This window comes from Leucopleurus acutus, assembly GCF_964270905.1.
Source record: "Leucopleurus acutus genome assembly, chromosome: 15".
NCBI classification, from domain to species: Eukaryota; Metazoa; Chordata; class Mammalia; order Artiodactyla; family Delphinidae; genus Leucopleurus; species Leucopleurus acutus.
In genome coordinates, this window is record NC_139157.1 from 31,619,591 (window position 1) to 31,637,809 (window position 18,219).

General features: G+C 40.4%; 1 protein-coding gene across 4 annotated transcripts in view; it reads left to right on the plus strand.

Annotated features, from left to right (window-relative positions):
• EPB41L2 (erythrocyte membrane protein band 4.1 like 2) overlaps positions 1–18,219 on the plus strand; it is a 154,197-nt gene that overhangs the window by 91,642 nt on the left and 44,336 nt on the right. For all 4 annotated transcript variants that reach the window (XM_082855699.1, XM_082855696.1, XM_082855697.1 and 1 more), the window contains exons 7-11: positions 3,062–3,280; positions 4,876–4,963; positions 9,475–9,627; positions 10,119–10,216; positions 14,591–14,763. In XM_082855699.1, the coding sequence (XP_082711825.1) occupies positions 3,062–3,280; positions 4,876–4,963; positions 9,475–9,627; positions 10,119–10,216; positions 14,591–14,763 (731 nt within the window). The remainder of the gene's footprint in view (positions 1–3,061; positions 3,281–4,875; positions 4,964–9,474; positions 9,628–10,118; positions 10,217–14,590; positions 14,764–18,219) is intronic.

Genomic DNA, 18,219 nt, shown 5'->3' on the forward strand with positions numbered 1-18,219 from the left:
AAAATGCAGCAACTTTGTTTCCTATGTTATACTTTCAAAAATCACTGGTATTTAATATTTCAGATTTTCATACTAAGATAGTTTTTATCGTGTAACCCATATGTGCCTGTGTACTAATCTCAGCTTACAAACGTTACATAAAGGTAGAAAAATGAAAAACTTTTTAAAAGTTAATTTTTGGAAGTCTCTTGAACTGTAATTTTTACACACACACACACCTGCTCCCCAGGATAAAAAATTAATAAGGTAGGCTTTCTTATGTAAGAGTCAGTAGCTGTTTCATTTCCATCTCCTCTGAGATTATCTGGACAATACAGACACATGCTTAAATTGCAAATAAAAGTTTCAGTTTAGGAGCAAGAGAGCATTTACTGATTTTGAGAGTGACTAATGGGATGGGAACAAGGAACATTTAGAGTCCACGAGTACCTTGATATCTTAGCCCTATTTAAACTGGGTATCAGCGATTGGAATTCTTAGCTCTGGTAAGAGTAGGTCTATAGAGTGATTTGTATATATTTTTAAAAGATTATTTACCTGGCCAAGGAAAACTGCATTCTGTATATATGCTTTTGGAAAATTACAGGGTGTTAGCTAAAGACTCTGTTTTTGATCCCGGTGGTTCCTGTGTCCTTGACGTTTTCTGCTAGGCCGGTTTTGTCATCAGATGTGAAGTTGGGTAGATATTTAAGCAAGTGCGTGATATCCATGTGAACTAGGAATAATGGAGATTTTTTCCCAAGATTGGATAAATGACAGGCCTTACCCCCCCGCCCCCGCCCTTTACTGGTTATTGCTGAATAAGGATTTACTGATACTAATTAAGTTTTGATTGAATTAGCTTCAGCTAGTAAATAATAAATAGCAGCTTTTGTAACTACGCAGTGAGCTGCTTAGAGCATGAAACTTGACAGGTTGCCGTGCGTAGGATACGCACGTAGGCCTCACTGCGGGAGGGCCTTTGAACAGTGCACATAACTGGGGCTTTGTGACCCAGCGCCCTCTTTGTGCATACATTCCTCCTTGCAGTGATTCGTTTGGGGATGATAATCCTTTGGTGATTGCAACTTTATAGCATCGGTAAAGTGCTTTGGTTTTCTTTTTAGAGGGACTTTGAACAGTCTCCCTGCGCGTTTGGGGAAGAATGAAATAGTAGTCTAGTGAGCTAACTAAAAACCTGAGACCAGCCTGTAGCTTTGCAGCCTAAATATTACGATTGAAATCTTCACTATGACTTGAGTGAACATCTAGAAGGTGGGATAGGCTTTTGAGGAGGGCAAGAACACAGTTCAGAATTATGTCTGAAGAATCATCTGTCCTGCCGTATGAAGGAGATGGACTTGGGAAACTCAGGAGGCTGTTGTGGCTTTTTGAAGTTTTCGGGCCGTAGCCACAGGCTTTAAAACAGAAGAAAGGATCAATGTGAAAAGTAGATATACTAATATGAGGAGGAGCAAGAAGATTTTAGTAATAGATGGAGTCTCTGTGTTTAGGTCTTAACAGTGCTGCAAAATGTGGAGAACTAGTGATATTCTTGATTAGACCTAGAGAATTTGAGGATAACGTGGAATTGTAGTTTAAAATTTAGTTTGCTAAAATAAAGCAGTGATGCTCATGTTGTTCTAGGGGTCAAGGAAACACATAATTCTCCTTGGAAAGAGAGCTACTGCAGTGCTTAAAAATACTCAGACTGTAGTGGTAGTGAGATGAGTTTCATTCTTAGAAAATTCTGGCGCACTCGTCATGTGGCAAGTACTTTGCTAATAACTGTGGGCTTATGATGATGATAAACAGAATCCCTGCCCTGCCTGACAGGAGATTTGGGTGGTAATACAGGTGTAACTGGGGGATGGCTGATGCCATGTTCTGGGACACGCTCTCTGATGCAACAGCAAGAGCCCTGGACCGCAGGCAGCGTGCCCCTTTGAACATGGTGGAGGTAGAGGCAAAAGGAGGGCAGAGTCATGACAACCACGCCAGGCAAAAGCATCCACAGGAAGAAGCCACCAGCTAACAGGAATGGCAGTCTCTTCAAGAAGGGGGGAGGGTGCTGCCATTCTCTTGGGAGGAGTCAGTGGTAACCTTAGCAAGTGGTTCAATTCACGACTATAAATTAGGTTTTCAAATGTTAACAAAAGGAGTTGATGGGGGACCCCCCCAACCCTCATAAAATATAAGTAACGTGTCTTTGCACGTTATTTAATAAAAGCCAGAATCTTTTATAACTGTGTAATAATCCACTTGGAACACTGAATGATTGTTATTATAACTAATAATAACACTATTATGATTATGGCTACTAGTTATCAATTGCCAGGTACCATGCAATGTCTTTTATTTATGTTATCTAATTTTTTATCCTCATCTTTAAAGGGAAATAGAGTTGTTCCCATTTTACAGATGGGAAATTAGACTTAGGCAAGTAAATTAGCTTACTCAAGGTCACATGGTCAGCTCTGCCAGGCTCTGAAGCCCATGATTTTTCTACTGTAAACTGAATTAGCTGCCTCTATAGATGGGGTAAATGGGCAAGTAAGGGCTTCCAAGTAGAGACTGACTTAGGATTGTTGTTAAAGGGTCTCAGGAAAAGAAGTTAGTATGAAAAGCATAGAGAGGATAAAGGGTGGGTGACCTTAGCTTTTCATGTAAATCCTGAATGAAGAACTGTAGCTATTTCTTAAATTTTATTAGTCTTTATAACTTTTGAAGAGCATGCTAATCTTGATTACAGTTTTAAAGCCAAGGAGACTAAGTGATGAGAATTTCACCTGCAGTCACAAAACTCTTTTTCTGTAATAGTAAAAATACACTGTTGCCTGAATAGCAATTCAGAATTTCCACTCTATTACTTTGCCCTCTAGATGCATTTTTTATAAATAAGTCACAAGTTTAGGAGTCCATGGAGGAAGGTGGGCTTCTTATTACAAAACACTTCTTCTGTTGTGCATTTGAAGATTGCCTATATTATATATTTGTTTCAGAGAAACATCAGAATCATATTTATGAGCGCTACAATCTTAACTAACTGTTCTCCCACCCTATTGTCCCCTGTTCCTCACAGATACTTCTTGTGCCTTCAGCTCCGGGAGGACATTGCCTCAGGCCGCCTGCCCTGCTCTTTTGTGACACATGCCCTCCTGGGATCGTACACACTGCAGGCTGAACTTGGGGACTATGACCCAGAGGAGCATGGCAGTCATGACCTCAGTGACTTCCAGTTTGCCCCTACACAGACGAAGGAACTGGAAGAGAAAGTGGCAGAGCTGCATAAGACCCACAGGTCTGTAGACTTGCTTGCTGGAGAAAGTGACCGTGGTGGGTTTAAATGGCTTCCCTTATAGCATTTGCTGGACATTTGAGCATAGTTGATGGGATTATTCAGTTTGCCCTTGTGGAGCTTCACCTAGTGCTAGTCAAGATAACTTGGAGTCATTGAGACCGCCTTCCACTGTCCTTATGACTGTAATATGAGGAACTGTGCTCATGAGACTAAATGTTTTCATTTATTAAAAAAAGTTACTGGGCTTCCCTGGTGGCGCAGTGGTTGAGAGTCCGCCTGCCGATGCAGGGGACGCGGGTTCGTGCCCCGGTCCGGGAAGATCCCACATGCCGCGGAGCGGCTGGGCCCATGAGCCATGGCCGCTGAGCCTGCGCGTCCAGAGCCTGTGCTCCGCAACGGGAGAGGCTGCAACAGTGAGAGGCCCGTGTACCACACACAAAAAAATTAAAAATATTTACTTTTCCCTGTGATATCTCCTGTGCCCTACTTCCAGTCCTCTCCCTTCATACACACACTCCCTTCATACACACACGTACACATACACACATACACATACACACATCCGAAACAAACATACCCACGTACTTGTTTGGCATTGATTATACATTTCTTCTGCCTTTTAATTATTTTTATTACCATATTTGATAAGAAAGCCAGGGAGATAATGAGGCATCAGGATTTGAGTCAGAAATGTGAGTGGTAATGGGCGTTAAGGGTAGTAAATCTACAGGTGGTTTCTCTATCCACAGAAGATGACTTTTGGTTTAACTGAGGGTTATTAATTACTTAAATACCATGTTACACTTTGAGAACTTTTATATCTGTGAAAACAAATGGTTCTCTTAAGCATGAGTTTTTAAAACTCCCAGCTACGAAGTTCTAACTTGTCCCATAAGACAGAATTGAAGTTTTCAAAAATTTTGACTGAAATGATTTGAAAGGAACTTTCAGAGATTAGATGTTTTTAAACAGACTGCCTTCACTGACTTTTCTTTAAAAAAAAAGTGCAGTATTTGACTTTAAATATTTTCTTATTAACTTCGTTCCAGGTCTGTTCACTAGATGCCGTGGGCAATGCTGTGGGGAATATGAAAATTAACGGGGCCCTGCTTCCTAGGAGCTTAAAATTTGTTTAGTTGGGACATGTCAGGTGTAACATCAAGCACAAGTACTTCTCATCTTTAGTGTCGTCAGTAGTAATGAAATAAGGTTAAGGAGAGAATTTGTCTATTTCAGAAAGATGAAGTGACTTTCTATTTTTTTATTCTTTTATTTTTAAAATGAATTTATGTTGTGCCCACTATTGCTGGGGCTTTTTCTGTAGTGGAAAAAAGTGAAAGCAACTTTCTAAGATAAAAAGGGTAAGTGTGGAGGGACACATCCTTGCAGTGAGTAGGTTCATATCGGAGGATCTTAAGAGAAGAATGCTGGAGGTTGAGAGTTGAGCCTTCTTCCCTGATTCCTCCTTGTCTGCACATTTAGCTGGGCTACTCCCTCCACCCCCAACTCTCCAAGCTCATGCACCCCTTTCTCTAGTTTGGTTACATTTGCTTTGCATCCACCAGTAAGATAATATTGTTTCTTTTGATTCTTAGGGGTTTATCTCCAGCACAAGCTGATTCTCAGTTCTTAGAAAATGCCAAGAGGCTTTCCATGTATGGAGTCGACCTGCATCATGCCAAGGTACTGTGCGTGGAACGGAAAGGGGGCCTCCTTCCGGTCTGTTGGCTGAAGTTTTGAGAGGACTCCAGTTGTAGACTAGCCTAGTTCACTTTCAGAAAAGGATCCTCACCCGCACCCAGGGGACCGTATTTCTTTGGGGTTTCTAATTAGGGGGGTTTATGGTTGTGGGGAGGGATCATTGATTCTCCCTCTTATTCTTTCTTCTTTTCCTTGTCTTTTAAGTTGATACCCTTTCACATATACTTACGGTAAGACTCACCTTATCAGCCTTCTTTACCCCTCGTCCTACCTTTATTCTGTCCCAGCTTTTGCTCTTGCAAGTGCTGCCTCTGTCTCAGCCCCGTCTCCCACCTGTGTCCTGGGAGAGGAGAGCAGCTCTTAGCCACCATGAAAGGGCAAGGCAGCATGGATATGACCATTTTCCGAAAAACTGCCGGTGAAGGAGCCCTAGAGTTGGGCTTTTCCCTACAGGTCTGTTGTACTTCTTGTAAGATACACTGTGCTGGCCCAGGCTCCAGGCAATTAGACCTTCTGTCCCATGTGAGCAGTGGGAAAAGAATGGAATCATGGAGGTAGCTGATAGGAGAGGCAGGGTTTGGTGAGGAAGATGCCAGTAACACACATCACCTACTTCATGATCCTAGTTTGGATGATCAGGTAGTAGGGAGAGTCGGGGCGGGAGCAGTAGGTGGGGAGTACAAGAGACAAGATGAAAGATGCACTTGGTTTTGAAAAATATGTCCAGAGTCGGCTCAACATGCAGAGGGAACCTATTGTTGCCTGCGTTTAAAGGACCCGTCAGTCCCTTGGTGAGAAATCCCTAGGAAGGCCTATCACCCAAAGGTATCTTCCTTCCCTTGGCCTCAGATTACTAATTCTTGCTTTTGTGTTAATAGTACTTCATATTTGCAAAGCACCCCTTTTGCCTCTGTGCCTTCCTTTATTCTTTAAACATTTTTCCTTATTACAAAAGTAATACATCTTCATCCTAGAAAATAGAGGTGAACAGAAAAATATAAAAAGACTGAAATGTCTTTATGCAGAAACAAGCACTGTCAGTATTTTCTTGTTTTATTTAAAAAAAAAATCTCTGAGCAGTTGAACTCACATTTTAAAAATGAGATTATACCGTGAGTATTCTTTCATAAATTTTTTTTTTAAACTTGCTCTTATAAACACTTCTCCATGTTAGTAATTAGACTTTGGCAGCAACATTTTTTAACTGCTACGTGCTGTATACACTTAATTTTTAAAAGTACTTTCACTTACACTATCTCATTTAAGGGTCGGATGTTTTTGTTTTTACAAAAACTACATAAAACAGAATGCATATGGCTTGTTACACTATCTGGCTTGTTGCCTCAAGCCACATAGTGTAAAGTAGTCCCATCTGTGTGATGTCTGCTGATAAATCCTACTAGGAGGTAAAACAGATCTTCTCCACACTTGACTGTCTTGTAGCTCATTTCTCTGTATGATGGGGACAGGCTGGGTCAGCAGGCAAACAGAAATAAGGGAGGCAGGACAGAGCAGATTTGGTATCAGAAAGACGCCCAGAGCCCACCTCTCCTCTAAACCCTGTTATTCTTGCCACACGTGAATCTTACATCTGCTGCTTTTGTCGATCATTGGTGAGAAAGCAGTCCTTAGATGACAGTCCTGGAAGGTTTCGGGATTCTTGTTTTTGAAGTTGTATGTTAGAAAGTAAAAAAGTTGCTGGTTTTGTTATAAGTGTAATTTCAGTTCTTGCTGTGTGGTTAGGAGTAGATCATTTAAAAAAAATCAGAATAACGCGCATTCATTCAACTTATCATCTGGTGGACTTAGATAATATCTGATGTACAAGATATTTGCAGCTCATGGGAAAAAAATCTGTAGCAATGTAAGAGAACTTTTGATGTATTTAAAAGTTTTGTGCCTGTATACATTTTTCATTACCTTGAGATCATATTTCAAAATTATTTTTTAATATTTTATCGTCAGAAGAGTCCTTAATGGCACACTTATGTTAGGACAAGGTGAGGGTGTTGACTAAAAGGGCTCTTGACAAAGATAGAAGGAAACCACAAGAGTAGAATGATGCCCATGAGCTGGTAACAGCAGCTCTCCTGACCCCTCTGGGTGGGGGGGCGGGGGGTGAGGCAAAGAGTAGTTGCCAGAACCCGGGGGGGGCGATCTGTGTGGAGAGGGCTGTCTTGAGAGGAGCTGCGATGGTCCAGGAGATAGCCACCGTGATGTGACCACACAAGGAAGGAGTCTGGGTATTAAAAACCCTGACCTCCTTGCCCTCCTCCCTGTCTCTGATCTTCTTCAAGAACTTTCCATTGGCTGAAGTCAGTGGGAGCGGGATCCTGTTGATGTCCATATGGGGTAGCTTCCTAAGGCAGTGAGCAAGGTGGAGAAGATGCCCCCCCCCTTTTTTTTTTTTTTTTTTTTGGCGGTACGCGGGCCTCTCACTGCTGTGGCCTCTCCCGCTGCAGAGCACAGGCTCCGGACGCACAGGCTCAGCAGCCATGGCTCACGGGCCCAGCCGCTCCGCGGCATGTGGGATCCTCCCGGACCGGGGCACGAACCCGTGTCCCCTGCATCGGCAGGTGGACTCTCAACCGCTGCGCCACCAGGGAAGCCCAAGATGCTCCTTTTTTATTAGTTTATTTTTCCGACTTTGTTGCTGAATGGCAGAAGTCAAATATGGAGGACTAAGGCATGCTTTTTTTCCCTTTAACTTCTTTCCCTTTATCTGTAATTTCTATTCACACAAATACTGATAATTGTAAAACAATATGTGGAACAATCGAACCTCAGCTGATTTACTTGGATCCAGATTGTGTTTATTTTTCAGTCAGATAAAATAGCTTCAATGTCCTGTTGAAAGATTGCCTCACACTAGAGATAGCTTTGTTTAATGTTTCAAATGAGGGTTGCCTCCTTATTTGTGCTGAGAACATGCTGTCTTGGGTAATCTTCCGGCCTGCTCCCTGTGTCCCTGGCCAGTGATATTTTGGGCAAACACGTCATTTGTGTCTGGTGCCAAATTGCTTAGGCACCTGTGCCTGGTTCACTCTGGCTTTTTACTCTGTTCCTAGAGAGAACTGTGGCTGTCAGGATATGGGTGAATAAAGCACCTTTGTAGATGAGATTTTTAAACCTACTCAGATGGTCTAATGTAATTTTTTTTTTTTTTTTGCGGTACGCGGGCCTCTCACTGTTGTGGCCTCTCCCGTTGCGGAGCACAGGCTCCGGACGCGCAGGCTCAGCGGCCATGGCTCACGGGCCCAGCCGCTCCGCGGCACGTGGGATCCTCCCGGACCGGGGCACGAACCCGTGTCCCCTGCATCGGCAGGCGGACTCTCAACCACTGCGCCACCAGGGAAGCCCTGGTCTAATGTAATTTTATTTGTATATGAGTTGTTCACATATCACAGCAGTGAATGCCATTGGCATCAGTTACCTAGTACTGTATTTCTATTTTTAAAAAACTGAAATAAATTGCGTTAAATGGTTCTCAGTAACAAGGCAGTTGAAATGTTTTAGTTTTATTGACTCGAACCTAGACTATGTGGGGTTTGTTTCAGCATATTTTGTGAGAATTTGTTCCATGTTGTTAATGATTTCTAAAAATGTGAATATCTCTGAATAATAATCTTCAATTTTCCATATCTTGAATGAGATCTAGTTCTTCTCTTAAAGATATTTGAATATTGTACATATTAGATCTTCAACCACTACTTGAAATGTGAGGAGGCAGATTTTTACCTTTGTCTGTAAATGTATTTGATTTTTAAAAAAAATCTTTCAGGCTGGCGATTATTCTAGATGGTCATCTTTTCCAAATTAAAACGCCGAGGAAAGAAAACAATAAGTTCAAGAATAGTCTGTAGTCTATTTGAAATATGCCAGCCAAAGGAATGTTGTAATGAGAACGGGATGTCAGCAGTTAGTGTTATTGAAAAACTGCTTGGAAGAATTCAAAGATTTCAACACCGTCAGCCTAGAAGAGAAATTTTCCATGAGGAGTTGGTGTTCTCCAGCATATAGATGTTACTTAACAGCTGTTAGCTAGAATAATCCTCTGAGATAAATTTGCCTACGGTAAAATGGCTGACTGCACCTTAGGGTAAGCCGACAGACTGTCCCCAGGGGCTGGAATAGCCTCTAGGAAACATGTTTTATCTCCTGTATCTTCAGGATGTCTAAATTGAGGTCTATTTCCTTTCCTCCCTTTTAGCTCTTACAGCCGAGCTTGAGGACATATTAGTTAGGCCTTTTGAAGAATGTTGTGTCCTGTAGTCATGTTGCCATATCTCAAATCTGACCCCTCAAGAGCAATATCTAGGTTTAAGATGTGTTGTATGTCCTACTGTTTCTATTAACTGGTGTACGATCACTGCAGTTGAAATACAGACCTGTTAAATTGGCATTCCTGATCATGGTTTGAGGGGCATCATTGACTTCCCTACCTATATAACTTTCACAGCTCTAACCATGGTCAAATGGCTTATGGTTGGCAGGACTCAGAAGGCGTGGACATCAAGCTGGGCGTGTGTGCTAATGGGCTTCTCATCTACAAAGACAGACTGAGAATCAATCGTTTTGCTTGGCCGAAAATCCTGAAAATCTCCTATAAGCGCAGTAACTTCTACATAAAAGTTAGGCCAGCAGAGGTGAGCAGAGTCATGTAGCCCTTGGCATATCTAATCAGGCTTTGTCAGTGTTCTCCTTTATGGCCACGAACTACCAGAATTCTTTTCCATTGAATGTTAAGAAAATGAACTATTATTTATTCCTCCATGGTAAAAAGAAAAAAAAAAAAGAGGGTTTTTGATGATAAACTTGCATATATGTATTCCTGTTGATAAAACAAGCAACAGCCACAATTTCACAGAAAAGGAAAAGTAGTCAGTGCCTGCCACATCTGGGGGGGGGCTCATTTTTCTTTTATCTTTGCATCAGCTAAGTGGTCAAGATCGATAGGAAGGTGGTAAAATGAATTTTAGTGGACATTGAGGGATAGCTAATTTATGTCCGTAGTTGATATTTGCCCTTTTTCAAGAAGAACAATTACTTCTTAGTGAAATATCTGAATCCATGTTTTTCAGTAGCTTCTAATCAGCTCTTAAGAGATATGCTAATTTGTTTTATGGATTTATTCTAGCTGGAACAGTTTGAGAGCACCATTGGCTTTAAACTGCCAAACCATCGGGCAGCGAAAAGGTTATGGAAAGTGTGCGTGGAACATCATACTTTCTACAGGTAATTTTGAGAAAACAGCTTGGGATTCATGAAAACAGATCTTGGTACCCTCTAGATCCTAGGAGGGGGCAGTGGATAGCGTGGCAGACGCAGCTACAACTGCTTTATGGTTCTTTGCTCTCCCTCTTCGTGTATCTGTTTCTGTCACCATGCCTTGCTAGCCCTGGCTCAGAACTGCTCTGCCTCTGCAGTGGTCCCTCACTCTAGTTGCCCTTCACCAGCATACCCTCCCACCCCGGCTGCCGCTCTTTAGGCTTCACTTAGTTGCTCTTACCAGCTCTTCAGGCTTCACTTAGTTGCTCTTATCAGCTCCCTCCTGTCTTACTTCTTTCCCAGCCAGACCAACCCTGAGCCCTGTGCTCTGTCCCTTTGCTACTGTGTTAGGAGTGTTCTCCCTGCTAAGTCCCTGTCCCTTTTTGCACATCAGCCTCCACTCTCCTGGTCCTGGATGAGTCCTGTGTCCCGACCTCACCATTTCTATACCTGTGCTACCACGTGTTGCTTTCAATAGCATAACTATCCAGACAGACACACTCACACAGCGCTTTGGGTTGGTGCAGTTGCAGAGAGATCATTTCCCACGTCAGCTGGATCCTAGTGCCACCATCACAAGTATTCCTGGTCTTCTTGAGCCCCAGGGCACCCTGGCCCCTCTGCTCAGATGCCCTTCATTGGAAGGTGTGCTGATAGTAGGTGCTGTGGGTCATGAGCATTCTTGGTTTCATGCATCTTCTCCTTTTCTCTTTTTGTCTATAATTTAGCATCGTTTCCCTCTCCCTTCATTCATTCTTTTCTTCCTCTCCTGTTTCAAGAAAGAGCATATATAGAACTTTTATTCCTCTACCTTGATCCCTTGTTTCATGCCTCACGTAGGATTGTGCTTTGTAAATCATGTGCCCCTAGTGGGTGGCTTCGATGAGTTCTTTGGCCAATAAACATGTCCATGTCCTGCTCCCTGAAAAACCAAAAAAACCCAGAAGATCTCCTTAGACCTTTTAGCCTCCTATAGCTTTTGTCCTGTCTCCTTTCATACTTTTATTCAGGGGCATACTTATTAACATTGCTTTTCTTAGCAAAGTGTGGTTTGCTGATCTTCCTTTTCTCTGTTTCCTCAGTTTCCTATTACTGCAGTCTAGATAGCTGTGATATCTAGACCCTTCATCTTTAAAGTTTTTGCTTTGCACTCTTAAGGTCTAATGCTGCCCCTCCACATACTAGATGTGTGATTGTAGGTAAGTTACTCAACCTTTGTGAGTCTCTCCCTTTCATCATTTGTGTGATGGTGGTTAATGATAATAGTGCCTATATTACAGGGTTGTTTTGAAAACTAAATGATACAGCTCACGTGAAATAAACTTAGAACCACTTCTGGTATGAAATAATGTTTATCGTTATCATCATTATTCTTAGTTTTGTAGCATAGTGTGCTATTTATTTTCGAAACTGCTCTGATATACTCATTTCAGAGGAGTCATGTTACCATTGACTTAAATCACCAAAAAGATTCTTTTAGAGAGAACTCATAAATGTTTGTGGTCAACACTTTTTTGTTTTGGTACTAGTTTCTGTTTAATTGTAGCTTAATTGCTTAAGGATTTCTTTGTGATCAGAAAATTAATCTGTAATCTAATACTTTGTGTATGTGGTCACCAGTGCCAGTTGGGCAAGAAAGCACTTTATCTCAGTTTGACATAAACAGAATAAAAATCCTCTAGTTAATGATTTTCCCTCTTTTGCATTATGACTTAAATCTGCCTTTAAAATATTTTCCTTGTATTTCTTGGATTTATATTTTTTGTAAACTGGAAGTAAGAGAAAATCCTCATATGGAGCTGCTCATTCTGGGAAGATGTGGCCTTTGGTTGAGATATAGTCAACTGAAGTGAACCTGCAGAAGGGTAGCAGATAACCCAGTCTCACTCTCTTGTTTGCCTCTAGTCTTTTTTTTTTTTCTTTTAAAATAATTTTATTTTATTGTGGCAAGATCACTTAACAAATTTTAAATGTATAATATATTATTATTGACTGTAGGTACAGTGTTGTATAGCAGCTTTCTAGAGCTTATCTATCTTATTTAATTGAAATTTTTTGCCTGGTGATTAACAACTCCCCGTCGTACCCTCCCTCCAGGCCCTGGTAACCACCATTCCAGTCTTTGATTCTGTGAATTTTGACTCTTTCGGATACATCATATAGGTAGAATTATGTAGTACTTGGCTTTCTGTGTCTGGCTTGTTTCACTTAGCGTACTGTTTCCAAGGTCCCTCCTTGAGATGGGCCATTCCATCTCAAGGACGTTACATTCCAGAATGTAACAGGTCCATTCTGTTACATACTGCAGAATATCCTTCTTTTTTAAAGGCTGAATAGTATTCCATTGTATGTATATCCTGTATTTCCTTTATCCATTCATTTGTAGATGGATGTAGATGGATTTGTAGGTTGTTTCCATATCTTAGTTATTGTGACTCGTGGTATAATGAACATGGGAATGCTAATATCTCTTTGAGATCCTGATTTCAGATCTTTTAGAAAAATACCCAGATGTGGGACTGATGACTCATGTGGTGGTTCTATTTTTAATTTTTTGAGGAGCCTCCTTACTGTCTCACATAGCTTCTGTACCATTTTGTATTCCCACCAATAGTATGCAGGGGTCTCAGTTTCTCCACATTCTCGCCAGCACTTGTTGTCTTTTGTTTAGTTTTTAAAATTTTGTGGAGGAGGGGGTATTTCCTTTTGGGTCATGATGCATGTTTTTCCTTTGAGATATTTTTTTAGAAATGTCTCTTTTTGTCCACTTGTTGATCTCCCAGTACCTACAGGGCATGCTTCATGAATGCATGATAAAATAAATGTGATTTAGCCAACTTGTTTTTCAAGGAGAATGAGCATTTCTTCATTACTGCACTGATAAGCTTGCCAATGACCCTTTTTTCTATACATCATTGCTTTCTTACACGGCATTCTTAGACCAAAGCTAGCTGGATTGCAAGGTAGGGAAACCCACCATATTCAGTCCGTCAGGAGACAGTGCATGGTAAATGACCACATTTCTCACCCTGCCCCTGGTGCTCATTATGAGTGTGCCGAGACATTTAATCTTTCAGCGTCCCAGGTTCATTCACTGTTAGAGAAAGAGATTACAGAGCACAGACAAGAGTTAGTTTCTGGTCTAAATGTCTAGTATTCCGGCTTTCTAATTTAAGAATATAGAGCTTTTTCCAAAGTACAGTTTGAGCCACTGACGTCTTCAGATTATGCTTTCTCAGCAACATCATCTCTGTCTCCTTTGAAAATCTATTGGCAGAAAATGGAAGTTTTCAAGGAACACGTCTGCTAGCCTCTATGACAAGACTAAAGCCAAGAGCGTATTAGTTCTTTTTACATCAGTCTCATTCTAACACGTTGTTTTCCTGGGCTGATATGACGGAGAATCCTGAACTGATGGGGGAGCACCTCTTGTATTACTACATGTAGCTTTACCTTGACTTGAATCTCTTTTCATTGCTCGTTAAGCAGAAGATTTCTAAAAGCTGAGCAGAAATGCTAGTAATACTCGGAACGGTAAAGAACTCTTTAAGAAACCACTCTTTGGATAATGATAGGAAAAATTTTGGTGGAGTTCTCCATATTCTGGAATTGTCAACTGCAGTCTTCTTATTTAATACATTCTCTAAGAGCTCTGGGATTATCTTTTTTGTTAAGATGTTTTGCCAGCTCTTCACCAGGCAGTGAAGGCAAGATAAGTTCAGTTGTATACCAGACAAGATTGGCTCACTTACTGAAACCGTGCTTTCACATAAGTCTGGAAGTACTTGCCATCAGGAGTTGTACTTCGTTCATTACGGACCTGGGGTTTAAGCAGGAGAATTGTGCTGGCAAGAAAGGGTGTTCGTCATCTCTACAGATCCACTGTGCGGTGTTCTTCATGGGACAGCATCACTTGATGGGACAGATTCCTGAGTTAGACGTTCTTTCCCAGAGAAATAGACATAAATATTAAGAATTACTAAGGGCAATGGATTGCTACTTGGCACTTCTGGCTTGGAGCAAGAATTCAGACATATGTGTTTATATAAATGATTTAAGTTAATACAAATAAATAACCTTTGATATACACTGAAAACAGCTGCGTTTTTGCTCTGGTTGAGGAAAACATAATTCATGAATATGTGAATGAGGATTTATTCATCTTATCATAAAGCTCTGTATATAGGAGGGTTTATAAATAATGTTGATTTTTATTAGAAAGTTTAGGCAGCATTTTTTGGACCAAATAATCATACTTAATGAAATGAGATATTAAAATATATAGTTTCAAAGTTAAAAAAAATCCATAAAGTCTAATTTTGTTCCCTTTTTCCACCACAGGCTTGTGTCTCCAGAGCAGCCACCAAAGGCCAAGTTCCTGACCTTGGGGTCCAAATTCCGCTACAGCGGCCGTACCCAAGCGCAGACCCGCCAGGCCAGCACCCTCATTGATAGGCCGGCACCGCACTTTGAACGCACTTCTAGTAAGCGGGTCTCCAGGAGTCTAGATGGAGGTAAACACACTTATTAGGATTCTGGATTCCACTAATCTTTCTCTAATCCAGTGGGATCAGAAAATGTTGATCTACTTATTAATAAGATCCCCAGAAATACCCTAGAGGGAGAGCCATTCTTTTTTCCTGAGGAAATAAAATACTGTTACTTACACTCATAAGAAAATAATTTTATAGTGTTTTGAAGTTGTCATTCTGAACGTAAATTTTCTTGGCACTGTAAATACACACAAATATCAGTTGAGTTCTTGTTGATGAGATGTTGGACAGATGTTTTTACTGGTCTGACTTAATCGTGATATATGTTATGTGACTTAATTTCTTGAACTTGTTAAGTAATGGCAAACATGTAATTCCAAGGGTTTTTTGGTGTGATAGCATATATAGAACTTTTATTCAAAGGAACGTAAAACATCCATTGCATCATCACATTTTTGAATTTAAAAACGCTTACTAAAGCTTAACACATTCTAGCATACGGGAAACCATTCACAGCTTCCAAGGATTAGTTTAAATACAGTGTTTAACAACAAGGAAATATAGTGTGTTCATCTGTTCTTACATCCAAGGGGAGACATGTATAACTTTTTTCTATTAGAATTCTCATTTAGCTACATATATGTAGTTTTTAAATAAATTACACATGGAAATAAATTGATGTTGCTTCCCTTCATTTTATATATATATCTTATTACCTGTCTAATTTTGGGTTAATAGCAGATTTCCTATAAAAGAGCTGAGGTTAATTTTATATTAGAATGCTTTAAAAATTTTTTTTTTCTTTCTACCTAATAGCAAGTAATTGGTATGGATACCTTTCTACCAGAAGTAGTTCTCCAACATTTTTTGGCTGATGAATCTCAAAACATATACACAAAAATAGTAATGCTAAATTGGAAATTTTCTATTTTACTACTGTTTATCAGCAAAAACCTGGTTTTGATTGTTATTACTGATATCTTTCTGAAATACGAACTTGAACAACTTATGTTTCAAATAATCAGCTGAACTGAACAGATTGGATATGCTAATAGATAAAAATCTTCTCTCAGTAGTGAAGGATTGACACTCCTTGGCCTTGATCTATTTTTCCTGGAATAAACTTAGAAAACAGATCCAGCCAGACACACAGATACTTCCCACGTTTTGTTGGTGGGCATTTTGGTACATATAGTTATTGAATCTTGCTTCTGGAGAATCTTTCATATAGTTTTATGAGACCACAGAAAAAAATGTGTAACAGAATCATAAATTGTGGTTCAAATAAATGTCCACGTTCCCAAATGCAGTGATTTAAATTTAGTGAATTAGTACTGCATGATAGTTGTCAGAGTATCTTTTAGCTCATCAACAACTGAGTACTTTTTCCAAGTAAATCCAAAAAATGTGCCCGGTTATGTAAATATTTCACAAGTCTTGCCCCTTGTCACAGAGAATTTATACAAGTGCTGAATAAATGTGACCAGTGTCATTTAATGCCTGAGAGAAATCATTCCTCTTTCTGGAACACTGTCCTTTTTAGCCTTTGTTTTAAACTATGAGGTTTTTATAACTCTCATGTGGCGAATTTTAGGGCTTAAAAAGAGCAGTAAACTACTGCTTTTTCTTTGAGGTATATAAACTGTGCTCAAGGAAGCCCACCATCTTGTATGCACGGTTAGCGCAGAGGGTTATAGTGGGTCCGTATCTGAAAACAATGACTTTCACAAGTAAAAGCAACAAACATGGCACAGTAATCCATTATTTTTCCTTTTGTGTTTTGGACACTGTAATTCATCAGATGGGCCAGCCATTCAAAAGGATTATTGTGTTGTTGTGAGAAATAGGAGGCTTTTCATGCCAATACATGACCAGACAGGGAACTATTTGGATAGGGCTTATGTTCCTTTTTTCCCCCAGAGCAAAGCTAGGCTGTAACCTGGTACTGAGCTCTATTTTCCCCACCACACCATCCATATACCTTTTGTTGTTGTTGTTGATATGTGTTATGTTTTCTTTCTCCTGTTTTTAAACAGGCTATTTAAATACATAAATATTCTTCACTTTAAGATTTGACAAGTTAAGTCTTTTAGTGATTATGTAGAAAGTAAAAATCAATGTGATATCTAAAGATCAAATGTCAAAATAAAAATTAATCTAGGATAGCTGTTTTAGAACAGTGAGATTCCAAGATTGCTATTCAAGCCAGAAAGGAGGCAAATCAGTCATTGAGAGCATTAACACCCCAGATGCATGTGAGAGCAGGGGAACTGATGATTTCCTGAAAGTGGAAAGTATAATCGGGCATTACAGATTGGGTCATCAGGGAAGGAAGGCATATCTGAGGAAGAACCATTTCAGTTGAGACTTGAAGGATGAGAAGGAAGCAGCCGTGAGTAGAACAGGAGATAAGGCATTCCGTAGCAGGAGTAGCAGGTCTGAAGATCAAAAGTTTAGGGACAGCTTGATACATTCTAGGAGCAGAAAGAAGGCAAGTGCAGTCAGAACTGACTAGTGATAGGGAGAGGTAGGCTGGGAGCAGGTCACACAGGGCCTTGCAGGTCACATTCTCTTGGTGCCGAACGTGGTTTTTATTGTAGGAAACCATTGAAGGGTGTGTGTTGTACATACATACACATGTGTACACACTTATAGAGGCACATATGTGTACAGTGCTATCTATCTTTAAAAAAAACCAAAAATTGGGCTTCCCTGGTGGCGCAGTGGTTGAGAGTCTGCCTGCCGATGCAGGGGACGTGGGTTCGTGCCCCGGTCCGGGAAGATCCCACATGCCGCGGAGCGGCTGGGCCCGTGAGCCATGGCCGCTGGGCCTGCGTGTCCGGAGCCTGTGCTCCGCAACGGGAGAAGCCACAACACTGAGAGGCCCACGTACCGAATAAAAAAAAAAAAAAAAAAAAAAATCACTTGATGCCATGTCCAGAACAATGAGAGAGGGTGAGAGAGGAAGCTCAGGCCGACTTGTCAGGAATACTCCTGGTGTGAGAGTCATGGTGGTTTTGTCTCAAATGGTAGTAGACCTATTAGTCATTGGCACCATAGGTTCTGTGCCTTGGGCTTATAAACTTCTCAGGGTTCTCCACGGTTTAAGACCTGACAAAAATTATTAGCTGCAAACTGAAATCATTAAGTGTTTAACAAAAGTATGCAGGGTCAATATTTTGCCAACTTCGTTATGTAACTTTAAATTGGATATTCATTAAAATTTTGATATCATTACATTTGAAGCCATTTCTAGGTCAGAGTTTCTCATTTTGCAGTAAATCTCTGAGTATGCATGATGAGCGCTTAGAAACCATAATCATAGGTTAAAGAGTTACGCATATACTTTCCAAGGAAAAATTGTTAAGATCTTTTTAAACGTTAAAAGCCTAGAAAATAATTATATTTAATGTATGATGTGAATTCATTTTAATGTTTGATATGATTTGTTGTGGGCTTTCCAAAGTATGAGTGTTA